The sequence below is a fragment of the Nyctibius grandis genome, chromosome 7 (genome assembly GCF_013368605.1).
Source record: "Nyctibius grandis isolate bNycGra1 chromosome 7, bNycGra1.pri, whole genome shotgun sequence".
Taxonomy (NCBI): Eukaryota; Metazoa; Chordata; class Aves; order Nyctibiiformes; family Nyctibiidae; genus Nyctibius; species Nyctibius grandis.
Genome location: NC_090664.1, coordinates 58,755,640 through 58,774,269, shown reverse-complemented (window position 1 = coordinate 58,774,269; position 18,630 = coordinate 58,755,640). Strand labels below are relative to the sequence as shown.

Here is an 18,630-nt window from a genome sequence, read left to right as displayed (position 1 = left end):
TACAGAGATGGATTTATTCAACCACGTTTTCCGCGGGGGCCGGTGGCCCAGCGGCGCCGTTAGCCGGCCATGTCCTTGGCCATGGCCTTGTTGAGCTTGTCCTTGAGGTAGGCCGTGCGCTGCCGCTCCAGCTTCAGCTCCAGGAACTCGTAGTGAGGAACCTGGAGGGGGAGGGAAGAGGAGACGGCGTCAGACGCACCGTGTCTGGCCCCCGAGGGGTGCCCGTGACCTCTTGTGGTCCCCGATGTCCCACGCCAGGGCCACAGGGCACAGACAGCGCCGGGGAAGCCCTTGGGCTGGTCCCCACCATGGCAGAGGTGGCACCGAAGCTGACGAGGCTCCAAAATGCATCTCAGGCACCCTAAATCCTGTCAGAATCACCCCAAAATACCCCAAATTCTGGTCAAGGGTTCCCAAATTTCTCCAGAATTGCCCACAAAATGCCCCTAATTTGCCCAGGGGACAGCAAATTCCTTCAGAATCACCCCAAAATGCATGCCAGGGACTCCAAAACCCACCAGAACTGTCATGAAATGCCCCAAATGCTACTCTAGGGACCCCAAAACCCACCAGAACTGTCATGAAATGCCCCAAATTCTACTCTAGAGATCCCAAAACCCACCAGAACTGTCATGAAATGCCCTAAATTCTACTCCAGGGACCCCAAAACCCACCAGAACTGTCATGATATGCCCCAAATTCTACTCCAGGGACCCCAAAACCCACCAGAACTGTCATGAAATGCCCCAAATTCTACTCTAGGAACCCCAAAACCCACCAGAACTGTCATGAAATGCCCCAAATTCTACTCTAGGGACACCAAAACCCACCGGAACTGTCATGAAATGCCCCAAATGCTACTCTAGGGATGCCAAAACCCACCAGAACTGTCATCAAATGCCCCAAATGCTACTCTAGGGACCCCAAATCCCACCAGAACTGTCATGAAATGCCCCAAATTCTACTCCAGGGACCCCAAAACCCACCAGAACTGTCATGAAATGCCCCAAATTCTACTCCAGGGACCCCAAAACCCACCAGAACTGTCATGAAATGCCCCAAATTCTACTCTAGGAACCCCAAAACCCACCAGAACTGTCATGAAATGCCCCAAATTCTACTCTAGGGACACCAAAACCCACCGGAACTGTCATGAAATGCCCCAAATTCTACTCTAGGGACCCCAAACCCCACCAGAACTGTCATGAAATGCCCCAAATTCTACTCTAGGGACCCCAAAACCCACCAGAACTGTCATGATATGCCCCAAATTCTACTCTAGGGACCCCAAAACCCACCAGAACTGTCATGAAATGCCCCAAATTCTACTCTAGGGACCCCAAAACCCACCAGAACTGTCATGAAATGCCCCAAATTCTACTCTAGGGACACCAAAACCCACCGGAACTGTCATGAAATGCCCCAAATTCTACTCTAGGGACACCAAAACCCACCGGAACTGTCATGAAATGCCCCAAATTCTACTCTAGGGACCCCAAAACCCACCAGAACTGTCATGAAATGCCCCAAATGCTACTCTAGGGACCTCAAACCCCACCAGAACTGTCATCAAATGCCTCAAATGCTACTCTAGGGACCCCAAACCCCACCAGAACTGTGGGTTTTACCCTCTCCAGGCTAAAAGGGACGGTGCAGCCCTGCCAGGACAGCTCTAATTAATTACCTCCAGAAGCTAATTAATACCTGACCCTGCCAGAGCACAGGGGATCAGCACTGAGACCTTCTCTGCTGTCCTCCTCCGTGCCCGATCCCCCTCGGTCACCTCGGGGCCGCTGAGCAGGTGGCCTGGAGGGGATCACGGCAGCTAATCCCGTGAGGAGGAAGGTGGTGCCCCCCTTGCCCCCAGAGAAGGCGTCTGTGGAATTAGGAAGCCCTTCTCCTCGTCCCCGTGGCTACTCACGTCCACCACGAGGAAGCCGGCCGCCTGGACGTGGCGCCGGGCCATGACGTAGCGGCCCAGCAGGTCTTTGCTCCTGTTGCTGAAGTTGGGGAACTCCCACCGGAGGAAGGCGACCCTGGGAGACACGTGGGGGGAACGGGAGGCCGTGAGACGGGACGCTGAGCACGTGAAACCCCGAGGGAATCACAGAATCCCAGAATCAATGAGGTTGGAGGAGCCCTCTGGGCTCATCGAGTCCAACCGTTGCCCTGACACCACCATGGCAACTAGACCAGGGCACTAAGTGCCATGTCCAGGCTTTTCTTAAACCCCTCCAGAGATGGTGACTCCACCACCTCCCTGGGCAGCCCCTTCCAATGGCTAATGACCCTTGCTGAGAAGAAATGCTTCCTGCTCTGGCTCTGCCGACCGCCCCGTGCCAGCAGGACCCAGCTTTGTCCTGCTGGAGCCGTCACCCTGCCCGGAGCCACCCGAGAAGCACCAGGAGGGCGGCTCCAGCCCCATTTATCCACAGCCCAGGGCTGGCAGAGGCTCTTGGGAGAGAAAACCATTGCCCCCCTCCCCATCTGTGCCTCCACCAGGGCAGCCCCTGCCTCCAAATGTCACCCCGGGGGTCCCTGTGCCCACCCCCTCCTGCTCCCAAACCAGGGGGGAGCAGCTGGGCACAGTGTCCTTGGTACTCCAGCTCTGCCAGGAGCTACTGGCCGTGGTGGGCTGGAGGTGCTGAGCCTGCAGACCCTCAGCCCCACGAAGGCAGAGCCTGCCCCCTCCCCTCCCTGCGAGCCCGCACCCACCTCCTGGCGCCCGGCGGCAGCGGCTTCGTCCCTTCGGAGCGGAGCAGGTGGGGAGCAGCGAAGTCCTTCACGGGGAGAGGTTTATTCTCACTGCTCACCACCATCTCGGCGTCTGCGCGGAGAGGAAGGAGCACAAAGACCCCTGAGACCCACCTGCTCACACCGTCTCACCAACCCCTTCCCAACAAAAACCCCACCCCTGGAGCAGCTCCGCGGGCGGGGCCGGGGTACGGCACCCTCCTTGCGCCGCCGCGGGGCGGGGGCTGCTTCCTCTCAGGCAGAAGCTGTGTCTGTGGCGTGATTTTATCCCCACGGTGTCCCACGGGACGGGGACGTGAGGGTCACGGGCTACAGGAGTTGCTGTGGCAGCCGGTTGGCCGGTCCCCGTCACGGAGGAGGCAGGGGCCGAATTTGACAGGGCTGCAGAGGGGCGTGGGGCTGAAGAACGGGGAGGGATGAGGCCTGGCAGCCACCCCCAAGCCCTCAGGTTCAACTCCCTCTGTCCCGGTGCCCCCGCCGCAGCTCACCGATGTGCCAGCCGTAGACGGTGCGGACGTCGAAGCGCCCGTTGTCCCGGCTGCCCAGCACCCCCGCCAAGGCCTCCCGCAGGCCGCTCTGCAGCAGCGTGACCCGCTCCCCCGCGGGCTCCGCGAGGCTCAGCATCGCCGCGGGCAGGAACGGCCCCTCGTAGTCGGGGCTCTCCAGCTTGGCGGCGGCGTTGATGTGGATGAGCTTGAGCTGTAGGGTCTGGGCCTTGAGGGAGCGGTCGGCTGGTGGGAGGAGAGAAAGAGAATCACTGAGGTTGGAGGAGCCCTCTGGGATCATCGAGTCCAACCATTGCCCTGACACCACCATGGCAACTAGACCAGGGCACTAAGTGCCATGGCCAGGCTTTGCTTAAACCCCTCCAGAGATGGTGACTCCACCACCTCCCTGGGCAGCCCCTTCCAATGGCTAATGACCCTTGCTGAGAAGAAATGCTTCCTGATGTCCAACCTGAACCTCCCCTGGTTTTAGGTCACACCTTCCAGACCCTTCACCACCTTGGTCGCCCTCCTCTGGAAGCAGAGCTAGAGACACGGCCCACAGAGGGGTCTGGAGCTTCATCTGGTGGCCTGTGCAGCCTGTGTGATGGGGATGGTGTAGAAGTTTTCAATTAATTGTTGTAGAAGTTCTCATGAGTTAAGCAAATAAGAATCAATAGAGGTGAAATAAAAGCTCTGGGGCCCCAACAGAAGAGGGACACGGAGCTGTTGGAGCGAGTCCAGAGGAGGCCACGGAGATGCTCCGAGGGCTGGAGCCCCTCTGCTCTGGAGACAGGCTGAGAGAGCTGGGGCTGTTCAGCCTGGAGAAGAGAAGGCTCCGGGGAGACCTTCTAGCACCTTCCAGTGCCTGAAGAGGCTACAGGAAAGCGGGAGAGGGGCTTTTTACAAGGGCGTGGAGTGACAGGACGAGGGGGAACAGTTTTAAACTGAAAGAGGGGAGATTGAGATGAGATGTGAGGAAGAAATTGTTTGCTGTGAGGGTGGTGAGACCCTGGCCCAGGTTGCCCAGAGAAGCTGTGGCTGCCCCCTCCCTGGCAGTGTTCAAGGCCAGGTTGGATGGGGCTGGGAGCAACCTGGTCTGGTGGAAGGTGTCCCTGCCCGTGGCAGGGGGTTGGGACTGGATGGGCTTTAAGGTCCCTTCCCACCCAAACCGGTCTGTGATTCTATGAATTAAGAATAGAATAATTCATATAAAGCCTATCTGACAAACACAGGTGGGCTTTCACAACCCATGAATATTGTTCTCAAAGCTCCTGTGTATAACCCTGACCTATGACTGAACCAATCATCAAAGCTGGAGCTGTCTCTGTGGTGTGATTTGATCCCCGGGGTCCCACGGGAGGGGACACGGGGCCCATGGGCTACAGAAGTTGCTGTGGCAGCCGGCTGGCCAGTCTCCGCCACGGAGGAGGCAGGGACTGAATTTGACGGGGCTGCAGCTCCCCAGCAGTCTACTCACTGTCTTGTTCTCCTTCTCTAGACACACCAGGCTGAGTATCCCCTCTCCCTGCCCCAGGGCTGAGGTTCTCCCCATCCCACGTGCCCACCTCACCTCGGAGCTGAGCGTGGAAGTCGGGCGCCAGCACTCGCTGCAGGTAGGGAGCCCTGGCCTGCTGCAGCACGCACAGCGACCACACCAGCTCCGTCAGCAGGTGAGGCTCCAGGCTGGCCAGCTGGCTCTGGAGCTCCTCGTGGACCTGCAAGAGAGGCAAAGCAAACAGCTCAGCTCAGCTCAGCGCTGCTGGGGCCTCGGGCCTGAGGTCAACACGGAGGTTGGGCAGATCTCGGAGGGGTTATGGTGCACCCGACGCCCAGCAGCGCTTCTGCCCCGGGTTATTTCATAGAATAGAATCACAGAATCAGTTTGGTTGGGAAGGACCTTTAAGATCATCAGGTCCAACTGTTACCCCAGCACTGCCAAGGCCACCACTAACCCATGGCCCTCAGCACCACATCTACACGGCTTTTGAATCCCCCCAGGGATGGGGACTCCACCACTGCCCTGGGCAGCCTGTACCAGTGCTTGACAACCCTTTCCATGAAGACATTGTCCCTCATCTCCAATCTAAACCTCTCCTGGCACAACTTGAGGCCGTTTCATCCCATCACTTGTTCCCTGGGAGAAGAGACCGACCCCCCTCGCTACACCCTCCTTTCAGGCAGTTGTAGAGAGCGAGAAGGTCTCCCCTCAGCCTCCTTTTCTCCAGGCTAAACCCCCCCAGGTCCCTCAGCCGCTCCCATCACACTTGTGCCCCAGACCCTTCCCCAGCCCCGTTGCCCTTCTCTGGACTCGCTCCAGCACCTCAAGGTCTTTCTTGTCGTGAGGGGCCCAAAACTGCACCCAGGATTCGAGGTGCGGCCTCCCCAGTGCCGAGCACAGGGGGACGATCAGGATGATTTGCAGAGGGGACATTTGAAGATCGCCCTAACGTGACCCCACAGCTCACGAGCTGCAGGTCGCTGGCCCAGAACGCTGCGTCGCTGCAGGGGGGAGGCTCATCAGGAAGCCCAGCAGCAAACTGGAGCAGCCCGGGGTAACACACCACTGCGGGCAGCCCTGCCAGGAGGGCAGCGTTCAGAAAAGGGACCAGGCAAGATGCTCCCCTTCCATCACGTCTCCTCAGAATCAATCAATCAATTAATCAGGTTGGAAGAGACCTCTGGGATCATCGAGTCCTCGCCCCGGGATGTGACCACCTTCCCCTCCAGGCAGGGAGGCCTGTGGCAGCCTCTCTCCTTCTCTACAGCTCCCCAGAGCCAAGCGCTTGGCACAGCGAGAGCCACACGGCTCTGCCAGGAGCGGAAGATGATGAAGAGGGGGCAAAGGAGGAAGGTTACCATGTTGAAGAAGTCCTCGCTTCCGCTGGGCTGGAAGTTCAGGCGAGCAAAAGACAGGATGATATTGCACAGATGGGCGACCGACAGCTGCTTGGTGTTGTCCAGGGCGTACTGGAAGATAAGAGGGGGCAAAACCAGGGTTTGGGTCTGTCCTACTCGAGGACCTTTAAGATCATCGAGTCTACCCGTTACCCCAGCACTGCCAAGGCCACCACTAACCCATGGCCCTCAGCACCACATCTACACGGCTTTTAAATCCCCCCAGGGATGGGGACTCCACCACTGCCCTGGGCAGCCTGTGCCAGCGCTTGACAACCCTTTCCATGAAGAAATTGTCCCTGGTCTCCAATCTAAACCTCCCCTGGGGCAACTTGAGGCCGTTTCCTCTTGTCCTAAGTCCTCGGGAAGGTGGCAATCACAGGCAGGACTACAGGGGAGAGAGATCTCCTGGTGCATAAACTGGGGAAGCGGGTGCTGGCACTCGGGGCTGGAGGCTGGGACGGAGCAGAGACGGGCCCCAGCTCAGCCCTGAGAGGAGCAGCGAGCCCTGTCAGCCCCAATTACAGCTGCTGGCTGCGTAGGGAAACCAGTGCTGACAGCCCAGAGAGCATCTAGAGAGGTCAGAGGGGGAAACTGCTCCCATCTCCTGGCAACTGGGATGGATCAGTTTGTACTGGTGTCAGCAGGGGCTTCCCTGCCCTCCCAAGCCCCCTCCTCACCTGCGCGATGGCCTCGAAGAGCGGCAGGCTGAGCCACTTGAGGAGGGCGAAGGACCTGATGCAGCGCGTCACCTCGACGGGCGTCATGGTGGCCACGTGGGGGTGCAGGTCAGTGGCTATCTTCTGGAAGACCTGGGGCTGGTGGAAATTCAGTTTTCCTTAAAGGAGCAAAGAGAAAGCGGCAGGAACTTACATGGGAGCCGTGCCCGGGCTGGCGGTGGTGGCACAGGGGAAAGCACGAAGCCATTAGGAGCAGAGGAGGCTCAGGGACTGGTATCTCCTCCCCAACTTGGCTTGGCCCCATCCCTTCTGCTCAGACCAAGTCTCTGCACCCACCAGCTCTCAATCCTGGTGCCAACTCACGGCTCCAGCCCCCACCTATAGTGCTGGTGGCCAATTTTACCCCCGGTGTCTGGACTCGCTCCAGCACCTCAAGGTCTTTCTTGTCGTGAGGGGCCCAACTGGCTGCCAAGAGGAGACCAGGACCATGCAACACGGCACTGAAAGAGGAGCCAGAGAACTAAGGATCATAAAACAAATGATCAATTAGTGCTGCTCTGCTGTTGAAGAGCCCTGTTGTGCACTGGGTCTGTCACCAGCATGTATCTGGTGGCTCTGGTCTACCCTGTGGTCAGGAACGTCACCAAGAATCCCAGAATCAATGAGGTTGGAAGAGCCCTCTGGGCTCATCGAGTCCAACCATTGCCCTGACACCACCATGGCAACTAGACCAGGGCACTAAGTGCCATGGCCAGTCTTTTCTTAAACCCCCACAGAGATGGTGACCCCTCCAGAGGTCCCAGTACAACCCAGTCGCTTACCATAGGAGAAAATCAGGTCCGTGAGGACGCTGAGGCTGAGCTCAGAGTGCTTCTGGATGAGGTGGTAGGACAGGGCTCGGAGCAGAGGCACGCAGCGCCGGTTCTGGTAGGCCAGAGCCAGCGTGATTTTTCGGATGTCGTCGGGGTTGAACTGTTCAGCAATCTCCAGAGCCTGCCAGGAAAGGTTTTTGAGGGGGGATGTAAAGGGAAAGCACAAAGCGAGGTGCAGATGCAGGCTTTATTCGGAGGGGGATGCAGGAGACCTTCTAGCACCTTCCAGTGCCTGAAGGGGCTACAGGAAAGCTGGAGAGGGGCTTTTGACAAGGGCATGGAGTGACAGGATGAGGGGGAACGGTTTTAAACTGACAGAGGGGAGATTGAGATGAGATGTGAGGAAGAAATTCTTTGCTGTGAGGGTGGTGAGACCCTGGCCCAGGTTGCCCAGAGAAGCTGTGGCTGCCCCCTCCCTGGCAGTGTTCAAGGCCAGGTTGGATGGGGCTTGGAGCAACCTGGTCTGGTGGAAGGTGGACATGGCACTTCTGCTGTTGTCACCTGCGGGAGGGAAGGGAGAGCCCAAGCCCCTACCTTGTCCTCCAGCCGGTCCATCAGAGCAGGGGAGACGTGTCCGACCTTGCTCATCAGTGTCACCACGGTTCGGGTGCCCTCGAGCTCTGTCCATCGCAGCTCCAGCTTCTTGATGACCTCGTTGAGCAGCTTGTTGTCCTTCCCCTGCCTGACTGCCAAGAACTCGGCCAGGGAGGCGAGCTGCCTGAAGGTGAGACGCCGCAGCCGCCACAGCACCTCCTGCTCCACCGACTGCATCTCCCTCCTCTTGCTGTCCACCCCCAAGGAGTAAAGGCTCTTCAGGAGGTTCACCAAGGTGTTGTTCCACACCTGAGAAATCTGGGCAGTGGAGAGAAATAAGGGAAAGGTGGTGAGGAGAGACAGGATGGAGAGTATTCAGTTGCCACTCATGCCAAACACCAGGCAATGCTCTCTCTCTACAGAAAGAGCTGCAGAGCATTGAGGGGGAGGCAAGAGAGTCCTCCTTGGTCTGAGGACATCCATCTGTCTGCCACCACAACGTGAGACCTCTGCTGCTCCTGGCAGGGGTAGCCTGCACAGTCAGAATCACAGAATCAATGAGGTTGGAAGAGCCCTCTGGGCTCATCGAGTCCAACCATTGCCCTGACACCACCATGGCAACTAGACCAGGGCACTAAGTGCCATGGCCAGGCTTTTCTTAAACCCCTCCAGAGATGGGGACTCCACCACCTCCCTGGGCAGCCCCTTCCAATGCCTAATGACCCTTGCTGAGAAGAAATGCTTCCTTATGTCCAACCTGACCCTCCCCTGTCCAAGCTTGAGGCTGTGTCCTCTTGTCCTAGCGCTGGTTGCCTGGGAGAAGAGGCCGACTCCCACTTCACTACACCCTCCCTTCAGGTAGTTGTAGACTGCACTAAGGTCACCTCTGAGCCTCCTCTTCTCCAGGCTAAACACCCCCAGCTCCCTCAGCCATTCCTCGCAGGTCAGACCCTCCAGACCCTTCACCAGCTTGGTCGCCCTCCTCTGCACTCGCTCCAACACCTCAACATCTCTCTTGAAGTGCGGGGCCCACAACTGGACACAGGATTCAAGGTGCGGCCTCACCAGTGCCCAGTACAGAGGGACGATCCCTTCCCCAGACCGGCTGGCTACACTAGTCCTGATAGAGGCCAGGATGCCACTGGCCTTCTTGGCTACCTGGGCACACTGCTGGCCCATGTTCAGCCGCCTGTCCATCAGCACCCCCAGGGCTCTTTCTAACCACTCTTCCCCCAGCCTGTAGCGCTGCAGGGGGTTGTTGTGGCCCAAGTGTCAGACCCGGCACTTGTTCTTGTTGAACCTCACGCCGTTGGTCTCGGCCCATCTATCCACCCTGTCCAGATCCCTCTGCAGACCCTTCCTACCCTCCAGCAGACCGACACTCCCACCCAGCTTGGTGTCATCTGCACATTCACTGAGGGTGCACTCAATCCCTACGTCTAGATCATCTATAAAGACATTGAACAGCACCGGCCCCAGAACTGAGCCCTGGGGACACCGCGAGTGACCGGCCGCCAGCTGGACTTTGCCCCATTCCCCACCACTCTCTGGTCAGGTACAGACCGGAGCGACCCAGGAAGAGGAACCTTGGTGCCTGCACCACAAGCCGAAGCCACGCACCGATCCCAGCACGGATGAGCCTCGAGAGGGAACCGCAGGTCGCTTACAGAGCTGCCACACAGGCGGTGACAGAGGGGAGATTGAGATGAGATGTGAGGAAGAAATTGTTTGCTGTGAGGGTGGTGAGAGCCTGGCCCAGGTTGCCCAGAGAAGCTGTGGCTGCCCCCTCCCTGGCAGTGTTCAAGGGCAGGTTGGATGGGGCTGGGAGCAACCTGGTCTGGTGGAAGGTGTCCCTGCCCGTGGCAGGGGGTTGGGACTGGATGGGCTTTAAGGTCCCTTCCAACCCAAACCAGTCTGTGATTCTATGAACTCTCTCTGCCCCAGAGAAGGAAGTTACACAGATTTGCCACCACCTGGGTGAAATATTTAACTAGACTTTACCCTTCTCTGGAGGCACTTAAAGCTTCCTTGTGGTGTGGCTGGTAAAACAAAGAGCGATGGGAAAGACTGACTGTCCTGGTTTGGGCAGGAGCTGTGCTCTGCTGCTCTGCAGCAGTTACCTGCTTTCGTGGCTGCAATAACAGCTCGTTGGAGAAGGATAATTGTGTTTACAATGAGTCTGATGGCTTTACAGCTCCAAATCCCCAGCCACCGCCCTCTGGGCAGGTTCCTTACACTTAGGCCACACTGCCTCGCTTCTCACAGCGCCCATCAGGCACATCAGCCTGGCTTGGCCAGCCCTGGGGCACCCCTGCCCCTCTGAGCAGTCCCTGGGGACACGGGCACCCCTCTGATGTGTCTTCATCAATGATCTGGACGAGGGCATTGAGTGCACCCTCAGTGAGTTCGCAGACAACACCAAGCTGGGTGGGAGTGTTGATCTGCTGGAGGGCAGGAAGGGTCTGGAGAGGGATCTGGACAGGCTGGATCGATGGGCCAAGGCCACTGTGTGAGGGGCAACAAGGCCAAGTGTCGGGTCCTGCCCTTGGGGCACAACAGCCCCACAAACTGCTACAGGCTGGGGCAGAGGGGCTGGAAAGTGCCTGGGGGAAAAGGACCTGGGGGTGTTGGTCAATGGCAGCTGAACATGAGCCAGCAGTGTGCCCAGGTGGCCAAGAAGGCCACCAGCATCCTGGCTTGTATCAGCACTAGTGTGGCCAGCAGGACCAGGGCAGGGATCGTCCCCCTGTGCTCGGCACTGGGGAGGCCGCACCTCGAATCCTGGGTGCAGTTTTGGGCCCCTCACGACAAGAAAGACCTTGAGGTGCTGGAGCGAGTCCAGAGAAGGGCAACGGGGCTGGGGAAGGGTCTGGAGCACAAGTGTGATGGGGAGCGGCTGAGGGACCTGGGGGGGTTTAGCCTGGAGAAAAGGAGGCTGAGGGGAGACCTTCTCGCTCTCTACAACTGCCTGAAAGGAGGGTGTAGCGAGGGGGGGTCGGCCTTTCAATATGTGAGGGGGATTATAAGAAAGACTGATAGCAGGGCCTGTAGTGACAGGACGAGGGGCAGCGGTTTTAAACTGAAAGAGGGGAGATTGAGATCATCCAGTTCCACCCCCCTGCCACGGGCAGGGACACCTTCCACCAGACCAGGTTGCTCCAAGCCCCATCCAACCTGGCCTTGAACACTGCCAGGGAGGGGGCAGCCACAGCTTCTCTGGGCAACCTGGGCCAGGCTCTCACCACCCTCACAGCAAAGAATTTCTTCCTCACATCTCATCTCAGTCTCCCCTCTGTCAGTTTAAAACCGTTCCCCCTCGTCCTGTCACTCCACGCCCTTGTCAAAAGCCCCTCTCCTGCTTTCCTGTAGCCCCTTCAGGCACTGGAAGGTGCTAGAAGGTCTCCCCGGAGCCTTCTCTTCTCCAGGCTGAACAGCCCCAGCTCTCTCAGCCTGTCTCCAGAGCAGAGGGGCTCCAGCCCTCGGAGCATCTCCGTGGCCTCCTCTGGACTCGCTCCAACAGAGGAGCTGGGCCTCTGGGATTGATCTGGTGGATCAATCTGGTCCACCAGATCCATCCCAGCAGCTCCGGCCACTTTCCACCTCGTGTTCTTTCCCCAAAACGCCTCTGCAGCACGGAGGGGCCGTACCTGGGAATCCGTGACGCCGAGGAGCTGCTGGAAACGTCCATCCTGCAGGATACTCTCCGTCGGCAGTTTCTTTTCCGCTGCAAACCGGGAGAGTTGAGTGATGACGAGCGAGGCTTGGTTGCTGTTGAGAACATGGAGCTCACTCAACTGCAAGAGTTCCTGAGGACTCGCCGCCGTTTCAATCAGTTCCCCGATCACTTTGTGCTCCGGATTTCCCCTGTCCTCCACCTGCTCCTTGACTGAGAATCCATCTCCCCACCCAGAAGGGTTCGAAGTGTGAAACCAAGCGAAAGGTGCTGGAGGCAGAGCTCTGGCCATCGTCACCTTCCCAGCTGGCACCACCAGAGCAGCCGGGACCACCGAGGGGGTAGAGATGAAGGCACCGAGGTGCCGCCAGCAGCAGCGTCGCACCAAGTGGGCTGCCATGGTGGGAGGGAAGGGTGGGGGGCGGCGAGCGGCCGGAGGTCAGCGCTGCATCTCAGGAACGCTGCGGAAGGAAAAGGAAGGGTTTAGGAGGAGGAGAACATCAAAGATAAAAGGAGGAGGCAGCGACTTGTGGTAACAATCGTGAGGAAAGGAGTGTTTCGAGGGCTGGAGCAACTCTGTTCTGGAGACAGGCTGAGAGAGCTGGGGCTGTTCAGCCTGGAGAAGAGAAGGCTCCGGGGAGACCTTCTAGCACCTTCCAGTGCCTGAAGGGGCTGCAGGAAAGCTGGAGAGGGGCTTTTGACAAGGGCATGGAGTGACAGGACGAGGGGGAACAGTTTTAAACTGACAGAGGGGAGATTGAGATGAGATGTGAGGAAGAAATTGTTTGCTGTGAGGGTGGTGAGAGCCTGGCCCAGGTTGCCCAGAGCAGCTGTGGCTGCCCCCTCCCTGGCAGTGTTCAAGGCCAGGTTGGATGGGGCTGGGAGCAACCTGGTCTGGTGGAAGGTGTCCCTGCCCGTGGCGGGGGGCTGGAACTGGGTGGGCTTTAAGGTCCCTTCCCACCCAAACCAGTCTGTGATTCTGTGACTATCAAGTCCACCCGTTACCCCAGCACTGCCAAGGCCACCACTAACCCATGGCCCTCAGCACCACATCTACACAGCTTTTAAATCCCCCCAGGGATGGGGACTCCACCACTGCCCTGGGCAGCCTGTGCCAGCGCTTGACAACCCTTTCCATGAAGAAATTGTCCCTGATCTCCAATCTAAACCTCCCCTGGCACAACTTGAGGCCGTTTCCTCTCGTCCCATCACTTGTGACCTGGGAGAAGAGACCGACCCCCCCTCGCTACACCCTCCTTTCAGGCAGTTGTAGAGAGCGAGAAGGTCTCCCCTCAGCCTCCTTTTCTCCAGGCTAAACCCCCCCAGCTCCCTCAGCCGCTCCCATCACACTTGTGCTCCAGACCCTTCCCCAGCCCCGTTGCCCTTCTCTGGACAAGGGGACAACATTCCCCTCACCCCCCCGGGCCCGGCCCGCACCCCCCGGCCTATCTCCCCCTAAGATCCATCCCCCCGGGCCCGGCTCTCCCCGCCCGGACCCAGCTCAACCCCCGGGCCCACCCCACCCCCCCGTGATCTTCCCCTCAGACCCCCCGGGCCCGGCCCCCCCCCTCCCACCGCCGCCGGCCCTGACCTCGCCCGCCCCCGCCGCACGCCGGCCCGGCGCGGGAGCCCTTCAGCGCATGCGCGTCGGCGCAGTCCGATGGCGTCATCACGCCGCGGCGAGCGTCTATTGGTTTATGCGCCGGAAGGAGAGGGGCGGTACTTCTGGTAGTGAGGGCAGCGGGGCGGCCATGACCCGCGGCGGTCCGGGGCGGGGGGGGTGAGGTCGGGCCGGTGTGAGGCAGCGAGAGGGAGGTGCCATCGGGGCGGCTGCTCTGCCGGGCTGAGCCCCCGGTGCTGCCCCGCTGCCGCCCCTCCCTGGCCCTACTCCTCCCTCAGCCCCCTTAGAGCCTCCCCGCGGGTTGTAACCCCCCATAGTTACAGAATCACAGAGTCGCAGCCTGGCTGGGGTGAGAAGGGGCCTCTGGAGATCACCCAGCCCAACCCCTGCCCAAGCAGGGTCACCCACAGCACGTTGCACAGGGTCGTGTCCAGGCGGGTTTGAATATCTCCAGAGAAGGAGACTCCCCCCTCCCTGGGCAGCCTGTGCCAGGGCTCTGGCACCCTCACACCAAAGAAGTTCCTCCTCATATTCACATGGAACTTCCCATGTTTCAGTTTGTGCCCGTTGCCCCTTGTCCTGTCACTGGGCACCACGGAGAAGAGTCTGGCCCCATCCCCTTGACACCACCCCTGAGGTATCTGTGAGCATTGATAAGATCCCCCCTCAGTCTGCTCTTCTCCAGCTGAACAGCCCCAGCTCCCTCAGCCTCTCCTCGCAGCAGAGATGCTCCAGCCCTCTGACCATCTCCGTACCCTCCGCTGGACTCTCCCCAGTAGCTCCTTGTCTGTCTTGAACTGGGGGGCCCAGCACTGCACACAGTTACTCCAGGTGTGGCCTCACCAGGGCCGTGTAGAGGGGCAGGAGAACCTCCCTCAACCTGCTGCCCACACTCTTCCTCACGCACCCCAGGACACCACTGGCCTTCCTGGCCCCAAGGGCACATTGTTGGCTCACGGTGAACTTCTTGTCCCCCAGAACCCCCAGGTCCTTCTCTGCAGAGCTGCTCTCCAGTAGATCAGCCCCAACCTGTACTGGTGCAGGGGGTTATTCCTCCCCAGGTGCAGGACCCTACACTTGCCTTGGTTGACCTTCATGAGGTTCCTCTCCCCCAGCTCTCCAGTTATGCTCTCTGCTTCATAACCCCGCTTCTGCGCAAGCGTGGTCGAGGCCTTTCTGCTGACACACGCAGGTGGCTACAAGAAGAAGATCCTATTTGGTTCCTACAGGATTTATCTCTACTCCTGGTGCCAGAACTGTGAATCAAGTCAGTTCAGACACTACAAAGATGTTGTTCAGAGTCTTGCTTATCTCTGGCCCTTCTTTGTAATTAGTGAGGGATTTAAGAGACCTTGGATCCTCGAAGACTAAACGCAAGAATCAGTGATGACTATAAGTGTTATCAGTCCCAGAAGCAGACCCACGTCCCTCAGCACCACATCTACACAGCTTTTAAATCTCCCCAGGGATGGGGACTCCACCACTGCCCTGGGCAGCCTGTGCCAGCGCTTGACAACCCTTTCCATGAAGAAATTGTCCCTGATCTCCAATCTAAACCTCCCCTGGCACAACTTGAGGCCGGTTCCTCTCGTCCCATCGCTTGTGACCTGGGAGAAGAGACCGACCCCCCTCGCTACACCCTCCTTTCAGGCAGTTGTAGGGAGCGAGAAGGTCTCCCCTCAGCCTCCTTTTCTCCAGGCTAAACCCCCCCAGCTCCCTCAGCCGCTCCCCATCACACTTGTGCTCCAGACCCTTCCCCAGCCCCGTTGCCCTTCTCTGCACTCGCTCCAGCACCTCAAGGTCTTTCTTGTCGTGAGGGGCCCAAAACTGCACCCAGGATTCGGGGTGAGGCCTCCCCAGTGCCGAGCACCGTTGGCCAAGTTCTGCCTCGCCCGACCCCTGCGCTTTCATTCCTGCTGTGTCAGTGTCCAACCAGCTCAGGGCCCGGCTGTGGGAACGAATAAAAGACAAATAAATCTGTGGGTTCCAGGAATGAGGAGGGGCAGCTCGATCTCACCGTGGGCAAACAAAGTGAGAGACTGATTTATGAGCGGGGTATTTCTCACGGTGTTTGATTTTGGGGGTTTTACCCCCCCCGCAGTTGGTGGTGAGGAGTGTGTGTAAGCACAGGCTTACCCTGACTAAAACTCACCAACTTTTCCCTTTTTGTTCCAAAAATTTTCTTCTGGAAGCCTGGTGGGACCTGGACTCTTGCGTTGGGTGTCGTCTCCCTACGAGGTGCTGCTCGGCTGGATGTTCCCTTTGGAGAGCCAGAAGGGTTTTGGCCCCGATAAAAGGCAGATGACTTTACTCACCGTGGTGGTGTGCTGCAGAGGGGCAGGAGGCCCAGCAAGGACCCCCGGCACCGGGTGTCCCACCTGAATCCAATTTTCTTCATAACTGAAGAACTTGGAATGGATTTGGAAGAAATTGAAGAATTTGGAAGGAATTTGGAAGGAATTTGGAAGGAATTGAAGCATTTGGAAGGAATTTGGAAGGAATTGAAGGGTTTGGAAGGAATTTGGAAGAATTTAAGACTTTGGAAGGAGTTTGGAAGGAATTTGGAAGGAATTTAGGAGGAATTGAAGCATTTGGAAGGAATTAAAGACTTTGGAAGGAGCTTGGAAGGAATTTAGAAGGAATTGAAGCGTTTGGAAGGAATTTGTCTTCCTCAAAAGCTTGTCTCCAGTTGAAGAAGCGTGGAAGGGCTGGCAGGGACCCTGCTGAGAGCTGGCTCAGCCTCAGCAGGTTGCCCAGGGCCTCCTCCAGTTGAGTTTTGGGTATCTCCAAGACCAGAGACCCCACAACCCTATCCGAGCTACCCCCACAACCTATCTGAGGTTCCTGTGTTGGCTCGTGGTCACCTCCGTGTCCACCAAGACGCCCAGGGCCTTCTCTGATGAGCTGCTGGGTGGTCCCCAGCATGTTCCTGGTGCCCGAGGTTGTTCCTCCCCTGGTGCAGGACATGGCACTTCATGAGCTCCATGAGGTTCCTGCTGGCCCATCTCTCCAGCCTGCTAAGGTCCCTCTGGACAGCAGCACGACCTTCTGGTGCATCAATCGCTCTTCCCAGTTGGGTGTCATCTACAAACCTGCTGCGGGCGTGCTCTTGCCCCATCATCCCAGTCATTAATGAAGATGTGAAACAGTTCTGGCCCCAGTATGGACCTCTGGGGAACACCACCAGTGACCAGCATCCAGCTGGACCTTCTGCTGCTGATCACCACCCTCTGGGCCTGGCTGTTGAGCCTATCACCAGTCCATGCTGGTGGTTCCTGACTGTTTTCTTGTTGGGTCAAAACCCTGGTGGGCTTTGGCTTCCTCAAACCCAACCCTGCACCTCGGGCAGTGTCTCCTGTCCCGGCGTCCATCTCTTGTCCTTGAGTTCAGTCAGGAGCTGTCCATGCAGACCTCCAGCCACCTCCATCTCCTGCCTGTTAAGGTGGCCCGTTGTTTGTCTTAGAGAAGATGATCCTTGGAAATCAACCAGCTCTCCTGGACCCCTCTTCTCTCCAGGGCTGTATCCCATGGGATCCTTCCAAGCAGGTTCCTGAAGAGGCCAAATTCTTCTCTCTTGATGTGTCCAGGGTGATGACCCTGCTTTTTGCCCAGCTCCCTCCTCTCAGGATCTTCAGCTCCACCATCTCATGGTCACCACAGCCAAGGCTGTCCCTGACCTTCTCATCTCCAACCAGCTCATCCTTCTTTGGAAGCAGGAGGTCCAGTGGAGCACCTCTCCTCATTGGCTCCTCAGTCACCTGGCTCAGAAAGCCATCCTCCAGGCCACCTCTGGAGTGGTGTGTCCAGTTCTGGTCCCCACAAGACAAGAAGGACGTGGACAGATTGGAGAGTGTCCCATGGAGGGACAGAATGGTGGTCAAAGGGTTGGAGAACCTGCTCTAGGAGGAAAGACTGAAGGAGTTGGGCCTCTTCTCCCTGGAGAAAAGGTTTCGGGGGGACCTCATCACAGCAGTCCAGTTCTCAAAGGGTGGAGGCTTTTGAGGAACCACATGGAGAAGACAAGGGGCAACGAGTCCAAGTTGCACCGGGAGAGGTTTCACCTCAACTTGGGTTGTACAGTGAGACCACCTGACTGGAAGAACCTCCCTGGGGACACGGTGGAGTCCCCGTCACTGGAGGTTCTCAAGATGAACCTGGATGGGGAGTGAGATGATCCCACCTAGGGTCCCTTCTCCACGGAAGGTTGGACCTGGTTGGATCTGGATCTTTCCAGGGCCAACCTGGGCTGTCCTATGGGCCTGTGATTGACCCCATCCGTCCCTGGGGACTTCCCAGATGTCACCCACCGGCTCTGACCTGGGCACTCTTGTCCCTGCTTGATTTACAGCTGCTGGAAGAACGTGCTTGATGGCCTGCACCATCCAGGAGCTCTGAACCTGTTGGGTGGCTTTGGGCGTGCATGGTGGTGCCGACGGGGGTTGAAGGGAGGGTCATCTTCTGGGCAGGGTTCCTTGACGTCCTCCTGAAGGTTCCTGCTTGGCCTCGGAGAGGGCGAGCGCTGCCAAGGCTGGTGTTTGACCAAACCCACCTCGTTTGCCATGAGGGACAGATGTCTTCACCGCTCCGCCCCGCCATAAAACACTTGGGGGGGCTGGAAAGCCCCGGCCGTGGGGTGGGGTGGGGTGGTGGCTTCTTCATCTGTGGGACAACGGGGGGCGAGAAACCCAACGTGGTGTCACCCAATGTCCCCATCAAACCCAAGCTGGCTCTTTGGTGGTCACCTTGGGGCGCCCCTTGCCCCGGAGTGGGCCAGCGCCCTCCAGGGCCATGTTGTGACTCGATGTCACCCCCGTCCTCGCTGTCACCGTCCCCATGTGCCCTCCCACCAGGACCCCAATGGCAAGGGGACCCCAAACCCTGTGGGCTCTTCTGCTGAGCCCTGTAGGTGACCATCAACACCCGTCCCCAGGGCTGGGACAGCCTCTCTGGTGGCCTGGGGACCAAGAGGGGGATGGACTTGGCTCCGGGCCGGATTTGTCCCACCGGGAACTCCCCGGTGACACCGGGGACAGTGCCAGCCCTTGGGCCACCTCTATAAAAGGGCTCCCTGGTCCGGCGGGTGACAGGGGACAGGATGAGGCCACCCCAAGCG

The 18,630-nt window shown here is 58.5% G+C and overlaps 1 protein-coding gene and 2 non-coding genes across 3 annotated transcripts; all 3 read right to left on the bottom strand.

Annotated features, from left to right (window-relative positions):
* TBRG4 (transforming growth factor beta regulator 4) lies at positions 1 to 13,555 on the bottom strand. Its single transcript, XM_068404406.1, has 11 exons — positions 13,488 to 13,555; positions 11,871 to 12,357; positions 8,224 to 8,541; positions 7,639 to 7,810; positions 6,818 to 6,975; positions 6,099 to 6,209; positions 4,813 to 4,957; positions 3,243 to 3,485; positions 2,716 to 2,827; positions 1,922 to 2,036; positions 1 to 161 (listed from the first exon to the last, which is right to left on the bottom strand). Exons 2-11 carry the CDS (start codon positions 12,294 to 12,296, stop codon positions 60 to 62), a joined length of 1,902 nt encoding a protein of 633 aa, XP_068260507.1. The 5' UTR covers positions 12,297 to 12,357; positions 13,488 to 13,555; the 3' UTR covers positions 1 to 59.
* Positions 3,000 to 3,140, bottom strand: LOC137666068 (small nucleolar RNA SNORA5). The gene has a single exon (XR_011048590.1). It is a non-coding gene; the product is annotated as a small nucleolar RNA SNORA5 (small nucleolar RNA).
* LOC137666066 (small nucleolar RNA SNORA5) lies at positions 4,561 to 4,698 on the bottom strand. The gene has a single exon (XR_011048589.1). It is a non-coding gene; the product is annotated as a small nucleolar RNA SNORA5 (small nucleolar RNA).
* Positions 13,556 to 18,630: the final 5,075 nt, after the last annotated feature.

Excerpts from the sequence above, each read along its gene's own strand:
- TBRG4 (XM_068404406.1), bottom strand. The coding sequence starts at position 12,296 with ATGGCAGCCCACTTGGTGCGACGCTGCTGCTGGCGGCACCTCGGTGCC. Across the intron at positions 6,976-7,638 it reads GGACCTGATTTTCTCCTATG|GAAAACTGAATTTCCACCAG; the intron begins GTAAGCGACTGG and ends TGCTCCTTTAAG. Across the intron at positions 2,037-2,715 it reads CTGCCGCCGGGCGCCAGGAG|GGTCGCCTTCCTCCGGTGGG; the intron begins GTGGGTGCGGGC and ends CGTGTCTCCCAG.